Source organism: Acanthochromis polyacanthus, chromosome 5, assembly GCF_021347895.1.
Source record: "Acanthochromis polyacanthus isolate Apoly-LR-REF ecotype Palm Island chromosome 5, KAUST_Apoly_ChrSc, whole genome shotgun sequence".
Classification (NCBI taxonomy): Eukaryota; Metazoa; Chordata; class Actinopteri; family Pomacentridae; genus Acanthochromis; species Acanthochromis polyacanthus.
The window spans coordinates 37,862,341-37,881,719 of record NC_067117.1 but is presented as its reverse complement, the minus strand read 5'-3'; the positions used below and the strand labels follow the sequence as shown (position 1 = coordinate 37,881,719).

General features: G+C 41.5%; 1 protein-coding gene across 5 annotated transcripts in view; it reads right to left on the bottom strand.

Annotated features, from left to right (window-relative positions):
- mtss1 (MTSS I-BAR domain containing 1) overlaps nt 1–19,379 on the bottom strand; it is a 186,196-nt gene that overhangs the window by 68,011 nt on the left and 98,806 nt on the right. For 4 of the 5 annotated variants that reach the window (XM_051948024.1, XM_051948023.1, XM_051948025.1 and 1 more), the window contains 2 exons: nt 19,105–19,196; nt 18,946–19,020 (listed from right to left, as the gene is read on the bottom strand). The exons of the other annotated variant lie outside the window; for it this stretch is intronic. In XM_051948024.1, coding sequence (XP_051803984.1) covers nt 18,946–19,020; nt 19,105–19,196 — 167 coding nt within the window. The remainder of the gene's footprint in view (nt 1–18,945; nt 19,021–19,104; nt 19,197–19,379) is intronic. 5 annotated transcript variants of the gene reach the window in all.

Here is a 19,379-nt window from a genome sequence, read left to right as displayed (position 1 = left end):
TTGAAATTCCTCATGCTGGAATTGTCATTTGATTTAGTTCTATTTTCAGAAATCATACAAATATAAAACACACTGGTCTGCTCTGAAGAGGTTCTTATTGTAGTAATGTGCTGCTAACTTGTCATGTTTACTTTTAGTTCATTGAGGCTAAAAATTCATTAAAACAAACTTTATTACGCAACATGTATTTTTTTCCCAACAAACAGAATGCACTGAAGTAATCTGAGAAGAGAGAGCTATAGAGAAACTATAAGAAAAAAAATAAGCTTGTGAGAATTTTAGGATTCAATGAGCAGAAAAAGCAGACGTGCAGACAGAAGAAAACTCTTAAAATTAGAGACCTCTACATAGTTTAATGTAGGTGTAACTATGATACAGCAATATAAGTGCCTAGGACTATGTGTGTGTTGAAGAGCAGTGCTCGTTGCAAAATGGTGTAATGCGGCGTACTATAAAGGCTTCAAACTGAAAGCAAAACAAATCTTGATCGACGGGACAAGAAAAAGTTTCAGGCTGAAAAAAATTTGACTTTTTGTTAAGACTAGTTTTCTTTAACCAGCAAAAGGTGCAGCAGTTAGTCCCTCAGTCTGTCCTGCATAATTATATGATGTCCTCCCACATAGAGTACTGTACACTAGAAATAATCATACTGTGAAGCTGTGATTGTTGAGTGTACAGACATAGTTTTGGTGTGTGTGTGTGTGTGCGTGCATGCTCTGTCATTACGTGGTGACAACATGTGAAGCTGTGGTTCTGTCTCCATCTTTGAATTTTTTACTTACTTGTTTACTCGCAGTATCATTTCTCTAAACAGACAGTTTACGGGTCTTTCATTCAGATAATTCTTTTGTATCACACCTTAATAGTGTTTGTAATTTTGTTTATGTATGATCCAAGTTCATGACTAAGATATAATTTATTTAATGAGAATTTTGACCTACTGTGCTCGCCATAAGTGTGTGTGGAGACAGTTTTCTTGTACAAAGAGGAATAATTACTATGGAAGCAAATCAGACTCATCAGATTCTGAATTTTAAAACTTGCTGAATTCCTTACTTTGAATTTTTTTGACATCAAAATTATGTATGCAAATTTTTTATACCTGAATTTAGCTCATCAAAATTCTAAAAACCAGTTAAAAAATCAATGCCTTCAAAATTCGCCGTCAAAAAATTGAGTGTTCAAAATTCGCCGTCACAAAATTCAGTATTCAAAATTTACCATCAAAAAATTTGCTGTTCACATCCAGGGGACTTTGACATAAATAATCGATCCTGGCCAAAATCGAACTAACGCCCAGCCAATCAAGTGATGCTCCTCTGGTCATGTGACATGGACAGTTGACCTCACAAGACCGGGGGTAACCAAGGCCACCAGCGTGAACGAGAGCGCTTCGGTGAGTGTATTAATCCTTTATGTGTCCTTTATGTGGTTTGTTTTTGTGAAAGTCAGTTACCTGTAATGCATGACATGTTTCCAAAGAACAAGATTTATAATATACACGAGGAGCTTTTAACAACGTGCTGCTCGCCACGCTAGTACACCACTAGCTGCGCTAGCCGTGTTAGTACAGCACTAGCACAGCGTTAGTACAGTGCTAGCCACGCTAGCCATGTTAGCACAACGCTAACCAAAGCAGCGTAAAGAAACTGGTAACCTAGCAAACTTAATTCGTCCACATAACACTTTGTTTATTATGTGTGTTCTCTGCTCAAGTTAATGTTTTGGTTTGTTTCATTTTAAGGTTTTAAACTGTGTAGTCAAAGTAATTCCAGCTGTGAATGAATAGCTTGAAATGAACTGCCCTACACTGCTGTTCGTAGCTGACCATTCTTTCACAGCGTGCCATATCAAGAGTTAGTGTGCAATGATAGTGATAAATGCAGCCCATTTTTGTCAACTGTTTCCTGTTTAGTATGTGTACCCTCCTTTAATCTGTTCTAAAAGAAGTGTCTAATGGGGCAGTCAAGTCTTTCAATGAGGTTGACTATTTTTTCCCACTGCTTGTTTGCATTTTATAACTTTGTTTTTCTCTGTTCTAGGAACTATTGTTAAATCATCTTTTTGTGAGACTTCGTTCTCGTTTGGAGCATATTGGACTGGATCTGGACTTCTTAGAGCTCACTTGCACAGAATAACTTGTGTTTTTAAATGCTTTGTCCAACCAAGTAAAAGTTTGCCCAGCTATTTTAAATGCACTGACACAGTTACACTGTCTTATCAGGTCAGGAAAAGAAAACAAATCAGTACATCAGAACTGTACACTCAGAGAGGACCAGCTGGGCAACAAAGAATGGTCACATCTCCAGACCACCTTTGCAACTTACTGGAACTTAATGTCTTTCCCATGTGTTGTCAATGGTATCTGTGAAATATTAGCTTAGTATGTCAAATACTTTCTTAGAATTTTTTAAGCGGACTCCAGACCCAGTTTCAGTAGTTTTTTTCTGACATTGAAATTTGAATCTATTCAAATATCAATATCTCAAAGACAATTCAAGATAAAAGCCTGAAATTTTTACTTATTTGTCTTGCTAGCATGTAATAGCAATTTCAGCCAACCCCTTTAGTTTGCTGCTTTACTATTAGTGATGACTGAGTTGGATTTGTGTCTTGACGTGTCAAAATAAAGATGCAGATAAAGATGAGTAGAAATGGATCCAGTTCTTCCCAATGACCATTTATTGCTTGAATGAATGTACAGATGAGTTGAAAAATAAAATGACAAAGCTTTAAACTAAAGAGTCTATTAAGAAGGCCTTGTTCCTTCTTGCAGCCGCATGCTCAAAAAACTTTTTCCTTTCTCAGTGCCACCCAGATGCTGTGGCAGCTGGTCTTGAAGCCTTCACCTTAGGCTCCACCTGAAGTTTCCTCAAGGGCACACACACTCTCTCCCATTCACATAAACATACAAATTAAAAAGAATGTCAAGACAAATTGCTATTTGGCTCCTACTTAGCTATTAAATAGAGCAGTGGAAAAAGGTTTTTGGACACCTCATACATTTGTGAAATATTGTGTGATGTGAAAATGATGAGAAAATTATTTTTCAAATAACTTACAACAGATTGTTTTAAGTTTAGGTGAAAACAAAGGCAGCAAAAGCACCAATCAGTCAAAAGAAAAAGCATAGAATATCTCTAAACGGGCTTATTTTTTACAACCCCAGCAGATACAGTCCGCTTTAATTCATTTCGTTCTTGTAAGTGATTGACAGGTGTCATGTCCCGCCCCCGTGATTTACTGATCATTTGGGCTAACTTCAGTCAGCCCACAGGCCTTTGACGCAGCGAGAAAAGGTTAAGCTATGGTTGGCGTTAGCATGAACGAGGTGGATTATTTGCCTTCATGTCCATTTTCCTCAATGTCTTTGGAGGAAAAGCTGGAAGTTAAGAGACTGGGATCCCATCAGCCGTCGATGTGAGCTTCTTTTCAAATAAGGTAGGCCCATGTGGACCTGTTAAAGGACCGTGACACCTTGTTTTTGCTGAGGTCATCTGTTGTACTGAAGGCGTGTTTGCACTACATGTCGCCAAACAGTTGTAATAAGACAGTTGCAGCAGGCTATCTGTGGGCAGTCGTTGCAGTTGGAACACGTTTTGTAGTGGTGTCTGTGTGTGTGTCTGTGTGTGTGAGTGAGAGAGTGAGTGAGAGAGAGTGTTGATGTAGAGCACTAAAAAAGTATAGTGTACCTGTAATTGATGTAACTGTGTGTATCATAGGTGATGTTGCTTTTGCAGCTGTGTTAACAATTTAATCGGTATTATGCATTTGTTAGCCTACCCAACAAATTTCAGGACCAGCCTCCACTGATAATGTTGGTTGTTGTTTTCTAATCTTTCATATTTATATTTCAATATTATAACTTGTCAGGTGAGTTGGGAGAACAGGTAGAGAAGGGAATCCAACAGTGCACTTGACAGTCAAGTAAAACTAACTAGAGAACTACATATAACAAGTGCAAATAGAGGACAGGATGTCAGTCTTAAAAGACAGGTAGTCCTTGTAATGTCCTGGGATGTGTAAGATCTCATAGCAGGTGGAGGCTGTGGGGTATCCGCCATTCACTACTTCTGTGGAGAGAGTTCTCGGTAGAGTCTCCCCAGTTGACAAAAATGGGCTGCATTTATCACTATCATTGCACACTAACTCTTGATATAGCACGCTGTGAAAGAATGGTCAGCTACGAACAGAGCAGTGTAGGGCATTTCATTTCAGGCTATTCATTCACAGATGGAATTACTTTGACTACACAGTTTAAAACCTTCTAAGATCAAGTTTAATTTAAAATGAAACAAACCAAAACATTAACTTGAGCAGAAAACACACATAATAAACAAAGTGTTATGTAGGCTAATTAAGTTTGCTAGGTTTCCAGTTTCTTTGCACTGCTCTGTGATTTAACTGCACTTTTGGGCGCATAAATCACAGTTCTGTCCATTTGTGCATTTACAAAATTGTCACTCAACTACCCAGCTGCAGAACGTGCTGTCAGTGAGACCTTATTACTGTACTCGTGCGGCTAGCGCTGTACTAACGCGGCTAGCGCTGTACTAACGTGGCTAGTGCTGTACTAACGCGGCTAGCACAGCTGACGCTGTACTAGCGCGGTGAGCAGAATGTCGTTAAAAGCTCCTCGCGTATATTATAAATCTTGTTCTTTGGATACATGTCATGCATTACAGGTTACGGACTTTCACAAAAACAAACCACATAGAGGACACACAAAGGATTAACACACTCACCGAAGTGCCGTCGTTCACACTGTAGCCATGGTTACCCTGGTTTTGTGAGGTCAACTGTCCGTGTCACATGACCACAGGAGTGTGACTTGATTGGCTGGGCATTTGTTCAATTTTGGCCAGGATAGATTACTTATGTCTAAGTCCCCCGAATGTGAACAGCAAATTTTTTGACGGTGAATTTTGAACACTGAATTTTTTGACGCCAAATTCTGAACACTCAATTTTTTGATGGCAAATTTTGTACACATTGAATTTTTTTGATGCCAACTTGAAGACACTGAATTTTTAACTGGTTTTTAGAATTTTGATGAGCTACATTCAGGCATAAAAAATTCACATACATAATTTGATGTCAAAAAAATTCAAAGTAAGAAATTCAGCAGGTTTTAAAACTCAGAATCTGATGAGTCTGATTTGCTTCCATAGATTACTGACATTTTAACCCTTTAAGCTTCAGTCAATTCCAGCCGTTTTCAGTACAAAAATATCGCTAATATTCTATTTTTAAATAAAAAAAATGACGAAAAATACAGGAAATATTGGACGCACATCGCGAGGTGCATTTCCTTGAAAACGACCGATTCGTGGATTTTATACCGACTTCAGGACATGTTTTGGACAAAATAGTTTACTGGCTTGTGTTGTCTGGATGTAAAAGGTTGGATTATGGCCGTTTTTTGTGGAATCTTTATTTCTGTGTGTAATAATGAACCCGGAAATGTGAGTCGCGCTGTGTGCATTGAAGCCGTGTATAGAGAACGGATGGATGAATATTTGTTTTTGTCGGACAAATGTGTTTTTGTCACCCGCTGTGGTAATCGCATCTGAAAGTGGTTTATACCGGCGGATTCATGAGAATCTAAGCTTTCCATCGGCGTATAGTGTTTGTATAATCACGTTTGCAGTCGTCGGACATTCTTGAAATTCCTATGCAAATTAGTAAGTGTACCACCGGCGGTACACCTACTACGCACTGAAGCGTAAAGGGTTAATTATTCTCACTTTCAGTTTGACCTTTCAATAAATGATTAGATGATGATATGATTTCCAGAGATCAAATAAGAATGAAACACAATTAGGGATAGAGCATTTTAGCTACAGTTATCATAGCAGCATTGCAGTGATCCGCTCCCATGGCTTCTCCTGCCACTGTTATGCTGACGACACTCAGCTTTTCCTCTCTTTTCCACCTGACGACACAACAGTTTCAGCTCGGATATCAGCATGTCTGGCTGATATCTCCACATGGATGAAGGAACGGCACCTTCAGCTGAATCTGTCTAAGACTGAACTCATGGTCTTTCCAGCTTGTCCATCTGTTCAGCCTCAGATCAGTGTCCAACTTCACTCGAGCCTACTTGTGCCCACAAACTCAGCCAGAAACCTGGGTGTCGATGACCAGCTGACTTTTAAGGTTCACGTGGCCTCAGTTTCTCGATCTTGTCGTTATGCCCTTTACAACATCAGGAAGATCAGCTCTTTCCTGACCCAACAGGCCACACAACTTCTGGTTCAGGCTCTTGTGATGTCACGCATTGACTACTGCAACTCTCTTCTTGCAGGTCTCCCTGCATGTACAGTCAAACCTCTACAGATGATCCAGAATGCAGCAGCACATCTGGTCTTCAACCAGCCCAAAAGAGCTCATGTCACTCCCCTGTTCATCTCCCTTCACTGGCTTCCAGTTGCAGCCAGAATCAAATTCAAAACTCTCCTCCTGGCTTGCAAAACCTTTACAAGAACGGCCCCAGCCTACCTGGATTCCCTGATCCAGGTCAACTCCCCTTCACGCCCACTTCGCTCTGCATGTGAGAGACGCCTGGTGCTTCCAGCCCAGCACGGCTCGATATCTCTAGCCAGACTCTTCTCCACTGTTGTTCCCAAATGGTGGAACAAACTACCAAACTCTGTGCATTCTGCTGAGTCCCTTTCTACTTTTAAGAGACAATTGAAGACTCAAATATTCAGAGAACACCTAGGCACTTAATCTGACTCCACCTTAAGAGTAGAATAGGTCAGGTGGTCCAAAACCCTCGATATCTCTAGCCAGACTCTTCTCCTCTGTTGTTTCCAAATGGTGGAACAAATTACCAAACTCTGTGCATTCTGCTGAGTCCCTTTCTACTTTTAAAAGACAATTGAAGACTCAATTGTTCAGAGAACACCTCAGCACTTAATCTGACTCCACCTTAGGGGTAGAATAAGTCAGGTGGTCCAAAACCCAGCATTTATTTAGCAATTTTTCTGCAACTTGATGACAACACCTTTGACCAATCGCACTTGAAGCACTTTTTGTACTTACTACAGGTTTTTCCTCTGAATTCTTGCTTGTGTTGTACGTCGCTTTGGACAAAAGCGTCTGCTAAATTAAACTGTAGAATTGTAGCAGCATAAACTGAGGGTAGAAACATTAGATGGGTCAATGCATATATGAAGTACAGTGTTATCATTGCCAGTGTAGCTAAAACTATAATGGTATGACGAAAGTTACAATAATCCCAAATTTCTTGACTTGATGGCCTAAAATCATGCTGGTGATTTAGTTTGACCACAGGAGTTATGATTGAGAAAGACAAGACAATTAAAGGAAAGGTGCAGAAAGAGACAGAAAGAGGAAAGAGAAAAGACACGCAGCAGAAAACATGTTCAGAGATGTCAAACCCACATCAGACATCATTTTGTTTACTCTGGGTGGGTCTCCAATGAGACCTGTGATGTGTGCACAGGCTATTTTTGTGACGATGCATTTGCGTATTGGATTCCTGAGCGAGAGGACAGGGAGGATATTTATATAAAGGTCTCGAGGTTTCATTTCAGTGTGTGCATGTTTGTGTGTGGTGTGTGTGTTGTGTGTGCTTTGGCGTTCACGTTGTATTTCTCTCATATTAGGCCATAGGGCAGTCTTTCCTGGCAAGCTTTTGGTCTCTTTGGTTATGGGATATCAAGGCCAGGTGCAACCATGACAACTGTGGGTGTGTAACTTTGATAGTGGGGACGGTGCAGCCCAGGTGTCTGCCTGGCAGTATGTTTGTGTATCTATGGCAATGATTAAACTGACTAGAATGGAGTCAGTAACAGGTCTCATTTCAATTCTAGAATTCAAATCATCACACACTGAGCACTGACCCCTAAATCTTGTGCACTGCAGACAATTTTATTCCGTCTTTTACAAAATAAAAAAATGACATACTTTGACAAAATAACTGCCTGGCAGTCTTCTTTAAATAGTCCAAATAATACAGAATAATCAGGGACAACACAGTCAAGGCAGGTATATCAAAAGTCTAAATGAAAGCCAAAAAATACTACTTATGATCATCAAGTCTTAGTTCTAGGACTGAAACTCCTAAGTACAAACAAATGAGCCTTGGTCAAGACCAAATATTTCCCGGTCAAGTCATCATCTATGCTTATGTCATAAAAATTTGTTGGCCTCCACTGCCAAAAGCAATTTTCACTCTTGAATGTGATTGGCAGCTGGGACATTAATTCTAAGCTTATTTGTTATCAGGAATATTGTTCTGCCCTCACTGTTCGACATTGGCACAGCTAGGCAGACAGATAACTCTTTGACACAATGACACGTGTATTGTCTTCTTTAATGAGACTTATCCTTCACAAGCCAACAGAGTAAAACTGTAAGAAAAACAAAATCACATTTTTCAGGCTCTGGGCCATAATATTTTAAGCATGAAATAACAATCGTGTGTTTTACCTCTTCACAAGCAAATATAAAGATGACATTAAACATATGCCTAAACAAAACATAATGCTTGCAATATCACAATAACCCCTGATATAAATGAAAATACTCACAGGCAATGCCTTCCTCAGTACAACAAAGAAGGATGGATGCAGATTGAACTGTGATAATTCTGACCTCTGTCATTGACAACCACAACCGAACACGTAAGCCACTCCCCTCTCTTACCTGACTGAGTCATTCCTATTGGGTGTAACAGTGAACAAAGAATGAATGTAAAAAAAAAATAACAGCACCCCCTGCTGGCAGGATCCATGTCTGCCAGCACACTCCCCGTCTGACATTGAAAAGATGTCATAATCACTCGTCCTTTGGGTTGACTTTATTAGTGTGTGACAGGAGGAGTACAATGTCTGTTACAGGTCTCAAGAAATTCTTGCATGTCCCTCCAGAAGAAACCTTGACTTCTACTTTCCTCACCTTTCCGTCGCGACTGGGGAAGGTTTTGACCACCACACCCATCGGCCAGTGGTTACGTTTAACCTGGGTGTCCTTCAGTAACACAAGGTCCCCTTCTTCCAGATTAAGGCTCTCTGACTGCCATTTTCTGCGGCCTTGTAGGGTTGCGAGGTATTGGGTCTTCCACCAATGCCAGAAGACATTTGAGAGACTCTGTACCTGCCTCCACTGGCATTTGTACATGTCGCTTTCATCAAAATCGCCAGGCGGAATGGATGGAACTCCAACCTTCTGGGTAAGAAGCGTAGCTGGCGTCAGAATAAGAGGAAAGCTCGGTTCAGTTGATACTGGGATGAGGGGTTGTGAGTTCACAATGGCTGTAACCTCTGCCAAGAAGGTGGTTAACACTTCATGGGTCGGTTGCCTAGGTGTAATGCCCATGAGCATCGAATCAAGTATCAATCTGGTTATGCCAATCATTCGCTCCCAGCTGCCTCCCATGTGTGAAGCATGAGGTGGGTTAAACACCCATGTGCATCCACTGTCGCTTAGGAACGTCTGTATGGTCGGATTGTTGCAGTGTTTTGCATCAATGCCAAGGTCTTTGCATGAACCTAAGAAATTGGTCCCGCAGTCAGATCTCAACTGCTTCACTGGGCCACAGATGGAAAGGAACCGCCGCAGTGCATTAATGAAACTTGAGGATTCCATTGACTCGATTACCTCGATGTGAATAGCTCTGGTACTCATACAGCTGAAAATGACTGCCCACCATTTACTGTTGGCGCAGCCTCCTTGTGTTCAGCGAGAAGCGATTGTCCAAGGTCCAAACATATCCACTCCAACATAAGAGACCGGGGGGCTGGTGTTCAGGTGGTCTGATGGTAGTTCAGCCATCTGTTGTGTCTCTGTTCTCCATCGGAGTTTCCGACAGGTCACACACATGTGAATGATGGAGCTGATGCACTGCTTTCCACTGATGATCCATAGACCTGCTGACCTCACTGCACCCTCTGTGAAGTGGCGACCTTGATGTTGGACTTGCTCGTGGTAGTGTCGTACGAGTAGGGTTGTTAGATGGTGATGACGAGGAATAATGAATGGGTTCCTTTCATCACTTTCAACATCAGCTTGTGACAAACGGCCCCCAACTCTGAGGCAACCTGTATCATCCAGGTATGGACACAACTTACTGAGCTGGCACTGTTTAGGGATCTCTTTCCCTGCCTGAATGGATGCAAAGACTTCAGGGAAGGCTTTGTATTGAAGGCAACGTATGATGACACTCTTGGCTCTGATGAGGTCTTCTGGAGAGACACATCTGCATATGTGCCAGCCTCGACAGTCATTCTTTTTGTTTGCTTGCTTGAAGGAGGTAGCTATATGGATCAGTCTCACTATCGTCCTTACAAGGGATCTCCAGGAGGAGAATGACTCAAAGCGTCTTGGATTCAAAGGAGTCTCTACAACCTGAGTGGCTGAAGTTACCACGGAAGGACGGACTTCAGGGTCAGACTCCGGGTCAACAAGATCAAAGGATGCTTTGTTTTCAGTCTCCTTTGTTTCTGGTCTCGACAGGAAGTTTGGCCCTTTAAGCCACGTGCTGGACAATAAGGTGTTTGCAGGGCTCAACCTTGAAGCTTGGTCAGCAGGATTTACATCTGTGGGAACATAAGACCACTGTTCCGGTAGGGATGACTTCCTGATCCTCTGCACACGGTTACTGACAGACATAGAACCTCTGGGATTCGTTGCGTATGTAAAAGAGGATGATTTTACTGTCAGTGAAGAATTTTATAGAATGACACTGGACATCCAGCTCCTCTGCAAGCATGTCTGCAATTTCCACAGCCAGAACGGCTGCGCAGAGTTCAAGCCGAGGTATGGTCATGGTTGCAGTGCAAACTTGGCCTTGCCAAACACGAATCCAATTTCGCTCTCGCCTTCCGCATCCAGAACTTTAATGCTATTGCCTGTGTTGATGCATCACAAAAAATGCAAAGTTTCCTGTTTGTGGAACTACTGAGGGAGATGGAAGTGAATGTCCTTGGAATTGTGACATGCTCAAGTGCTTTTAGGGAGTTTCTCCACTCACGCCATTCATCAAGCTTTTTCTCTGGAAGTGGGTCGTCCCACTCACAAGCCTCTGTAGTAAGCTCTCTTAACAAGGCCCTGCCTCCGATGATGACTGGAGCTGCGAAACCAAGTGGGTCATACAGACTGTTAACAGTCGACAGTACTCCTCTGCGAGTGTAAGGCTTCTGGGTGGCAGACACCCGAAAAGTGAACTCGTCTGTGGCAATGTCCCAGTGTATTCCCAGACTTCGTTGCATAGGTGGAAAGTCTGCTCCAAGGTCAAGGTCCTTTAGGCCCTTTGCCAGATCCTCCTTAGGAAAAGCCTTCATTACATTGACACTATTAGAAGCAAACTTGTGTAACACCAAATTGGATGCAGCCAGCGTTTCCTTGGCTTTCTTGACAACGGCAACAGCCTCATCATCGGATGGGAATGACATAAGACCATCGTCCACGCAGAAATGTCGTTCCACAAGGTGTCTTACCTTATGGTCATCATGTTCTTGATCTTGGGATGCCTTCCTGAGTCCATAGACTGCGACAGCAGGTGATGGGCTGTTCCCAAAAACATGTACTCTCATGTGGTACTCCACAATAGGTTCCTTCATGTCGTTGTTTCGATGCCAGAGGAAGCGCAAGAAGTTCCTGTGGTCCTCCCGTACCACGAAATAGTGGAACATCTGCTTGATATCAGCTGTCACTGTCACTTGCTCCTCACGGAACCTCATGAGTACGCCGAGCAAGCTATTGTTAAGGTTAGGGCCGGTTAGAAGGACATCATTTAGAGACACACCGTGATGTTGAGCACTAGAGTCAAAGACCATTCTTATCTGGTCTGGCTTGCGAGGGTGATAAACCCCAAAGAAAGGAAGGTACCAGCATTCCTCTTGTTCTTGTAGTGGTGGTGCTGGTTATGCATGTTCATTGTCAAATATGGCTTGCATAAAGTCAATGAAGTGTTGCCTCATTTCAGGTCATTTCTTCAGTGTTCGACAAACCGAGGAAAGGCTGACTTGCCATTTGTTGTTGGGGAGACGTGGTCTAGGAGAGCGGAAAGGCAGTGGAGCCACCCAGCTGTTTGTGCTATCCTGGTAGACTTCTTTCTCCATTATCTGGAGAAAGTCACGTTCTTCTATGGAGAGGGCGGGTCTCTCATCTGCACTCGTGCATTCCAAAATTGTTTCTCCCATGGACTCGGCCTTTACTATCCTGTTTCTTTGTCGGGGTATGAAAGAGTTGGTTTTGTGAGGAGCTCTGCAGCTGAAGCATTCCTTTACCTGGATGATGTTTTGACATGGGAGGAAGTAGCTTGGTCTACCATCATTCAAGATGTTTGTCTTGAGAACACTTGTATGCTTGGGTTTATGAGCCCCGGCGAGACAAATGTCACCAACAATTACCCACCCCAGAGCCAGCCTCTGTGCATAGGGAGCATTTGGAGGCCCGTTCTGCTGATCAAACACCTTGTGGGTCTGAATTACATCTTTCCAGTCTTTCCTTGCAAGGAAAGACTGGATCGCCTATCAGCTGATTCCACAATGAAATTACTCGCTCTTCTGCCTGTCACCTCAGTTACCCCTGCACGGGTTTTTAGAGTGTATGGGGAAGAGTCTTTTGCAATGCCAAAGATATCGAAAAAGGAAGACCTGGCCAGAGACCTGTTGCTTTGATCATCCAGAATTGCATAAGCTCTAAGTCTCTTGTCACGGTGATCCTTTGGGTAGACATAGATGAGACAGATCTTGGCACATGAGTGTCCACCAATCCTGTTTCCACACACCTGCGTGCATTTGGAGGCGACTCCTGCTCCCCGCCGTCATCGGTAACAGGCTTCGTGGCAGGGTGTATAGCCCATGGTGCAGGACCAGCATGGAGAGCAGCGATGTGTGAATCACTACCACATTCTGCACACTGGATTTCCACCTTACAGTTCTTCACTTGATGGTTTGAAGAAGCACAGCATCGAAAACATATCTGATTCTGCTTCAGATAACATTTACGTTCTTCCAGAGACTTCTCCCGGAATGCTCTGCATTTCTTGAGTGCATGAGGTTTTTGTGGATAGGACACTCTTTGTTAGGGTCCTCTGCTCTCTTCTCTATCCCTTTCCTATATTGAGGATTGAACACTTCCTGTTTGTTAACTGAGACAGACATTTTTCCTCTGTCATGTTTCCCGAAATACTTGTCAACTGTGGCACTTGTGACAGGTGGTAAAGCTGAAGACCTGAAACTTGGGTCATTTCTCATCCTGGCTTCATTTTTAATAAAGTTTGCAAAGACAGAAAATGGAGGAAATGACAGCTGATGTTCTTGTTTGAACTTTGTTCCATGCATCATTCATTTTTCCTGCAGGCTAAATGGGAGCTTGTCCACTATGGGATGGATTCCACGTGCTGTGTCGAGGTAAAGTAGTCCTGGTATATGGCCTTCACTCTTGGCAGAGTCTACTTCTAAAAGAAGGTCCCCAAGGTCACGCAGTAGATGAGGGTCCTTGTATGTAATTTTGGGAAAATGTTCCAACCTATCAAACAAAGCTTTTTCTAAGGCTTCAGGAGAGCCATACCACTCTTCTAATCTCTCCCATGCTTTAGCCAGTCCAAAGGAAGGGTTGCTAATGTGCACTGCTCTGAGACCTTTCACATGTTGGGAGGATGTAAAAAAATAATAATAATAACAGCACCCCCTGCTGGCAGCATCCATGTCTGCCAGCACAAATATAAAGACTTTCTTTCCTCTTTAGATCCATGTGGTAGATACCAAATCATTCCAAGTCGACTCTGAGCTCTTATTTATGTCCATGTATTGTTGATCATCATCATCAAGGTAAAACGGCAAACTGTTTACCTCTCTGGCATCGAAGTCATCTGAACTAAAGGTTGAAGTTTTCTGCTCACATTGTTTCTTGCAACATTCTGCAATATTTTACAAGAAAAAATCAAATATTTGAGAAATAACAATAATATTGACTAATATTTTACCTCCTTTCTGACACTATTATACTCCATTTCACCCCTCTTGCTTCTCATTCTTAGCCTCATGGTTACAAACTACTACTGTAGTGTATAATCTAATTCAAAATGTGTAATTGCTATTGAAAATAATCTTGCAATTCATCGTCGGTATTTATGTTATTGTAACCCTGAACTTGACAAATCCTTCCCACCAGCTCAGATGTTATAGAATATGTATCAGGACAAGAAAAGTAAACAAAATATTTACAACTTAATGGATAAAAAAATAATGAAAATTAGGTTTATATTATCAATCCTGACAGAACAAGGTTCGGTTCTCCTCTCTTTATCCGTTTCTCTCTGCAATCCTTTTAATTCTGTACCCTCACCCCAACCTGTTAAGGCTGGTTGTGCTGGAGTTTCTGATTGTTAAAATGGAGTGGTTATTCTTCCCAAATGCTTGGTTAAATCAAATTTTTTTGGATTAGCTTGTTTTTTATTTATAATAAAATACTGAATAGAGCAGTCCTTCCAGGACTTCGCAGGTGTTTTTTGAGATTGTTGTGGCCGAAAATGCCTGAATTCACGGCAGCTTTTCTAAAAACTAACGATGTAAGCTGCAATGTTTAAAGCTTATTTGTTGTGATGAAATTGCGGCAGACAGTGACAGTCAGGGGCGCCGAAAAGGGGGGAAAAAGGGGAAGGATTCTAGTGGCCCATCATTAACAGGGGCCCAGAAAGGCCCCTGATAAAATTATAATACTGAAAAAATGAATATGGCACTATCTTGTTAATTTATAATCACAAATAAATATTATTTACAATGCGCTGGTAACACTAAGTTTATTTGTTTTGGAAACATTTCTCAAGGGCCCCCCCTCTCTTTTTATGTAAAATGGTTCAGTCCTACTGAATCAACTGCTGCGCGCCAGCGGTGCTTCAGTCAGACTGAGTAGGGTGACGACAGTATGCCTCAGAAGTCAGGTAGTCAGAAACGAAAAGAAAAAAAGATAAGGCAGGAGAGAGAGGCCAAGGGCCGGCAATATGTTACCCAGTTTTTCAAAAAAACAAGGTGGGTTTGGTTCATGTGGTGGAAAGTTCTGGAACATTAGCCTGTTGTTTCTACTCTATCTTAACTTTGTGATTTTTAAGCTAGCTCACTTTACTCTCCATATTAGCTCATATTTTTGAAGAAAACTCTGGAATTTTATATTTCACTGTTCACATTTAGCAAGCTGCCCATATTTAATCACCCCCCCCCCTCCCCCTTGTCAAAATGATGCATGTTTGAACAGACACGTCAAGTGCAGCAGCAGCAGCAGCTGCTGTTTATGAGGCCTGTGAGCCCCCTACCCCTGAACAAGCCCCAGTACCCACAACTGAGGAAGGAGGTGAGCAACTGCAGCCGCCAGAAGAAAAGGCGAAGATTCCATGATGAGACCTCTGAAGAGGAGAGGTCTCAGGAGAGTGCAGAAACTGTGTTTCGGAACACTGTGTTTTTTACTGCTATGGACAGTATCATAAGTGACTTGGGAACTAGGTTCCAAACCACAGCAAATATTGTAAACAAATTTTCTGCTGTTCTGAAAGTTGGGCAGATTAGTGAGGACAAAATCTCTTCTCTGTGGCAACAATTGATCACAAAGTATTCTGGTGATCTTACACCTGATTTTGAAAATGAAGTAAGACACCTTAACAGTGTATACGCTTCCAATTTCCTCCCGAACTTGTCCCCTCTTGAACTCCTGAATGCTATTTGTAAGCTGCAGCTCAAAGCATCTTTGGAGAAGTGTGTATTGCTTTGTGTATATTTTGCACACTGCCAGTTAGTGTTGCAGGTGGTGAGAGAGCTTTCAGCAAGCTAAAAATGATAAAAAACTACTTTAGGTCCAAAATGTCACAGGAAAGGCTCTGCAGTCTTGCCATGCTGTCCATCGAAAGTCAGTTGGCTAGAAAGCTAGACTTCAAAGACCTGATCAATGATTTCGCTACTGAGAAGGCTCGGCATTGGGCTCTTGGTTAGAAAGGTTGAGCAAGGGCCAGTTGTAAATATGTATTGTAATTATGTGTGCAAGAGGAAGCTTGGCTGAGCAAGGTTGTATCTGGCCTGTTATGTTTTTTCTTTATGAATGGACCTCCTTTGTTTACTTAGTTTAACATCTCCAGCTGATCTTATTATTGTGCTTGTATGATTCTATAGATGGTGATGAGAAATCATAAAAGGCAGTTGGCTTTTTGTATTTTATTTATTTATTTATTTTTTATCTGTTTCTTCACAGATCATAATTGCAATTTATTTAATGGAAGAGGTTATTTTATGTTCAAGTTTTGTATTATTCAGGTATGTAATTTAATTTGGGGAAATTTTATGCTGAAGAATGAGAATCAATCTTGCAGTAAATAAATGAAACATTGTATTCAAAGTATTCAAAGTGTTCAATGCTTCCCCTACCAAGTAACTGTCACATTGTCCTTTTCACAAATATGGGAAATAATATTCAAAAATATAATTAAAATGCACAGTTTTATGTAAACAGCACAAAAATATTTTCGCCAGCCTTATGTCCGGCGCTACAGGGGCCCAGTAAAATTTCTTTTCATGGGGTCAAAACTCCCTGGTGGCTCCCCTGGTGACAGTTGCTAAAAAGCTGAATTTTTCCAGGTTGTAGAACATGTTTCAACACTGTAACTGACAATACTTATTCCAAAATTAATTATTTAACGTTCCAACCCATTTACACAAAAGCTGGTACACCACAATGGAAAATTAGCAGCAGCCAGATACTGGTTTAACATGACTTGGTTTCTAGATTTAAGGCACAAAATGGTAATTTACTATTTAATGAATCATATTTGGACATATCTGTCCGTGGCTTTAAAAGTTAATTTCACTTCCTGGGACACACGTATTCACACACACTTGCTCATGGCTTGTCAAGTCATTTAACAAGAATAACACTCAGAGAGCACAGTACTCCACCAAGACTGTTCATTACCTGGCCTTGCGCTGAACAAAGACATGTATGATGCATGTGTACATACCAAATCGCGAAACGTAAATATGTAGCGGGTGGTGGGAATTGATGGAATTCAGAAACACCCCCACAATTTAATCAGTTGTTCCTTGTATCATCTCCGATACGTCCTCAGCGGTGGATTTGTAGTAGGATCACAAATGTGATCGTGAGCAGGCCGCTGAGGTAGTGTTAACTTGTTGCCATGGTTACTGTGCCGCTGTCCGACACCGTGCCGCTCTCTCAATTGGAAATCCTTTACAAATCCGTGGATCCAAATTTTAAGCCGCATCACTGCCGAAGTCTAATCACCTGGTCCTTGTGTCATTTCTGACCTTCCCTTAAAATTTCATCCAAATTCCTGAGTCTGTTTCTGAGTAATGTTGCTAACAGAGGAATGATTCATATATGCCGAGCGACACACAACTCTACCATGTTCTTTGGTGGAATAATTATTCTAATTTACCTTCATTCTTTCAGTGTTCCAACACATCTGGATGCAATGGTTTCTATCACGGTGATTTGTTTGGTCTGTTGTCTGCTCATTTCAGCCGTTCTCCCAATATGTTTAGAGGTAAAAAAAAAAAAAGTGTTTATCAATCAATATTTTTTTTTCTTTTTTTGTATTCCACCACAATATTGCACAGCGTGTAAAACATTTTAGCTCCGCTTTGGTGAAGAACATCAGGTAATTAGTTGTTTTTCACGGTTTTCAGCAGTAATTTTTGTAGGTAAATGACAGCGGCTAGAGTGGGACATGTCTGCATCTTCAAACCAGAAACAAGGAAGTGAATTCGGTGACGTAAGTGTATTACATTTGCGCTGGGGACTGAGATGATTAGTGGAACTCACGGGAGTCAGGCCAAAATTGCGAGAAAGTTGTGGTGATTGGACAAAATTGCAAGGCTGTACTGAATTCGAGATTGGTTGATTTCGCGTGAATTCGCGTGATTGCTACATCACAAATTCCTAGAGGGACTTGTATAGACCTTGCTATGTGAAGCGCTCTGGTATGCACTGAATAAACAAGAAAAAGTAAGAAAAGCACTCAGAGAGCGCAGTACTCCACCAAGGCTGCTAAATCTTTGTATAATTTGTGACGGATGGAATCTTTAATAAAAAATAACTTGCGCTGAGTCCAGGCATGTTATGCATGTATACAATATGTATGGATACTGAATCGTGAGACCTAAGTATGTAGCAGGCAGTGAGAATTGATGGGACTCAGAAACACCCCCACAATTTAATCAATTGTTTCTTGCATCATTTCCAACGGATAAGTCCTCGTTGATTTGTAGTAGGATCGCAATCATGTGATAGTCAGCAGGAATCTGGTAGCGTTCACTTGTTATAGTTACAGTGATGCCGTGCCACTATCTCAATGGGAAATCTTTAAGAAATCCGTGGATCCAGACTATAAGCTGCATCACTGCCAAAATCTAATGAGGTGGTCCTTGTGTCATTTGTGACCTTCAGTGAAAATTTCCTCCAAACCAGTTAGTCCCTTTTTGAGTAATGTTACGAACAGACGGAAGGGTTCACGCTAATCATCACATAACTCCACCACATTCCTTGGCAGAGTAATTAATGTTTGCGAAAATCACCTAGGTTTTTCTGGGTTGAAGTAAATCTATATACACATATATATAACATCTATGGTAGCAGAGAAACATGTTGTAGAGGGATTATTTTTTCCTTCGAGGTGCCGGACAACTTACAGGAGGCAGGGCATAAAATAATGCAGCAGAGATCTGAAAACACTCATCTCAACATAATGAAGACAAGATCGAACAGACTCCATGTGTTTACTGTGGAGGACTACTTCACTCTGTGAAGGATGGTTTTCATTTTCAACAGGTTGCTGCTTCATCAGAAGCAAACAAGCTCTGGTATCTGTATCATTTCTACAAAAGTGCTTGTTTGATAATGTAACTGTACTGATAATTTCGTGTTCAAGTTAAACCTGTTGGATGAGCTGAAGACAATTTGTCTTACCTTTCTTCACCTTCTTCTGCAGTTTGATGGTGTCTGATGATTTCTTCTTGATGTCTGCTCTAGCCCTCTTGTATTCTGAACAAAAAGATAAAGCCAAGAGTGAGGCAGAGCTTGTCTGTGCAGGTGAAAGTGTGCACATATGTTAGCCTGCTGGCATACCTTTGGCATGGTCTTTGTCCAGCTGACTGGCCACTTTTTTCCACTCCTCCATTTTCAACTCCAGTGGAGTAATGAGACTTTCTGAGAGAGCCCTAAAAGAAATTTTAAAAAAAATCTCCGACAGGTTAGATCAGAATAATATCTTTTATTTTACTATCCATTCATGAAGTGCTGCGGTGAACACAGCTTACATACAGGATTAGTTATTTTCTCATTAGTTTTAGTATCTTCTAGAGACTGAGCTGAAATCTCTACTTGTGTTAATGACCAATACC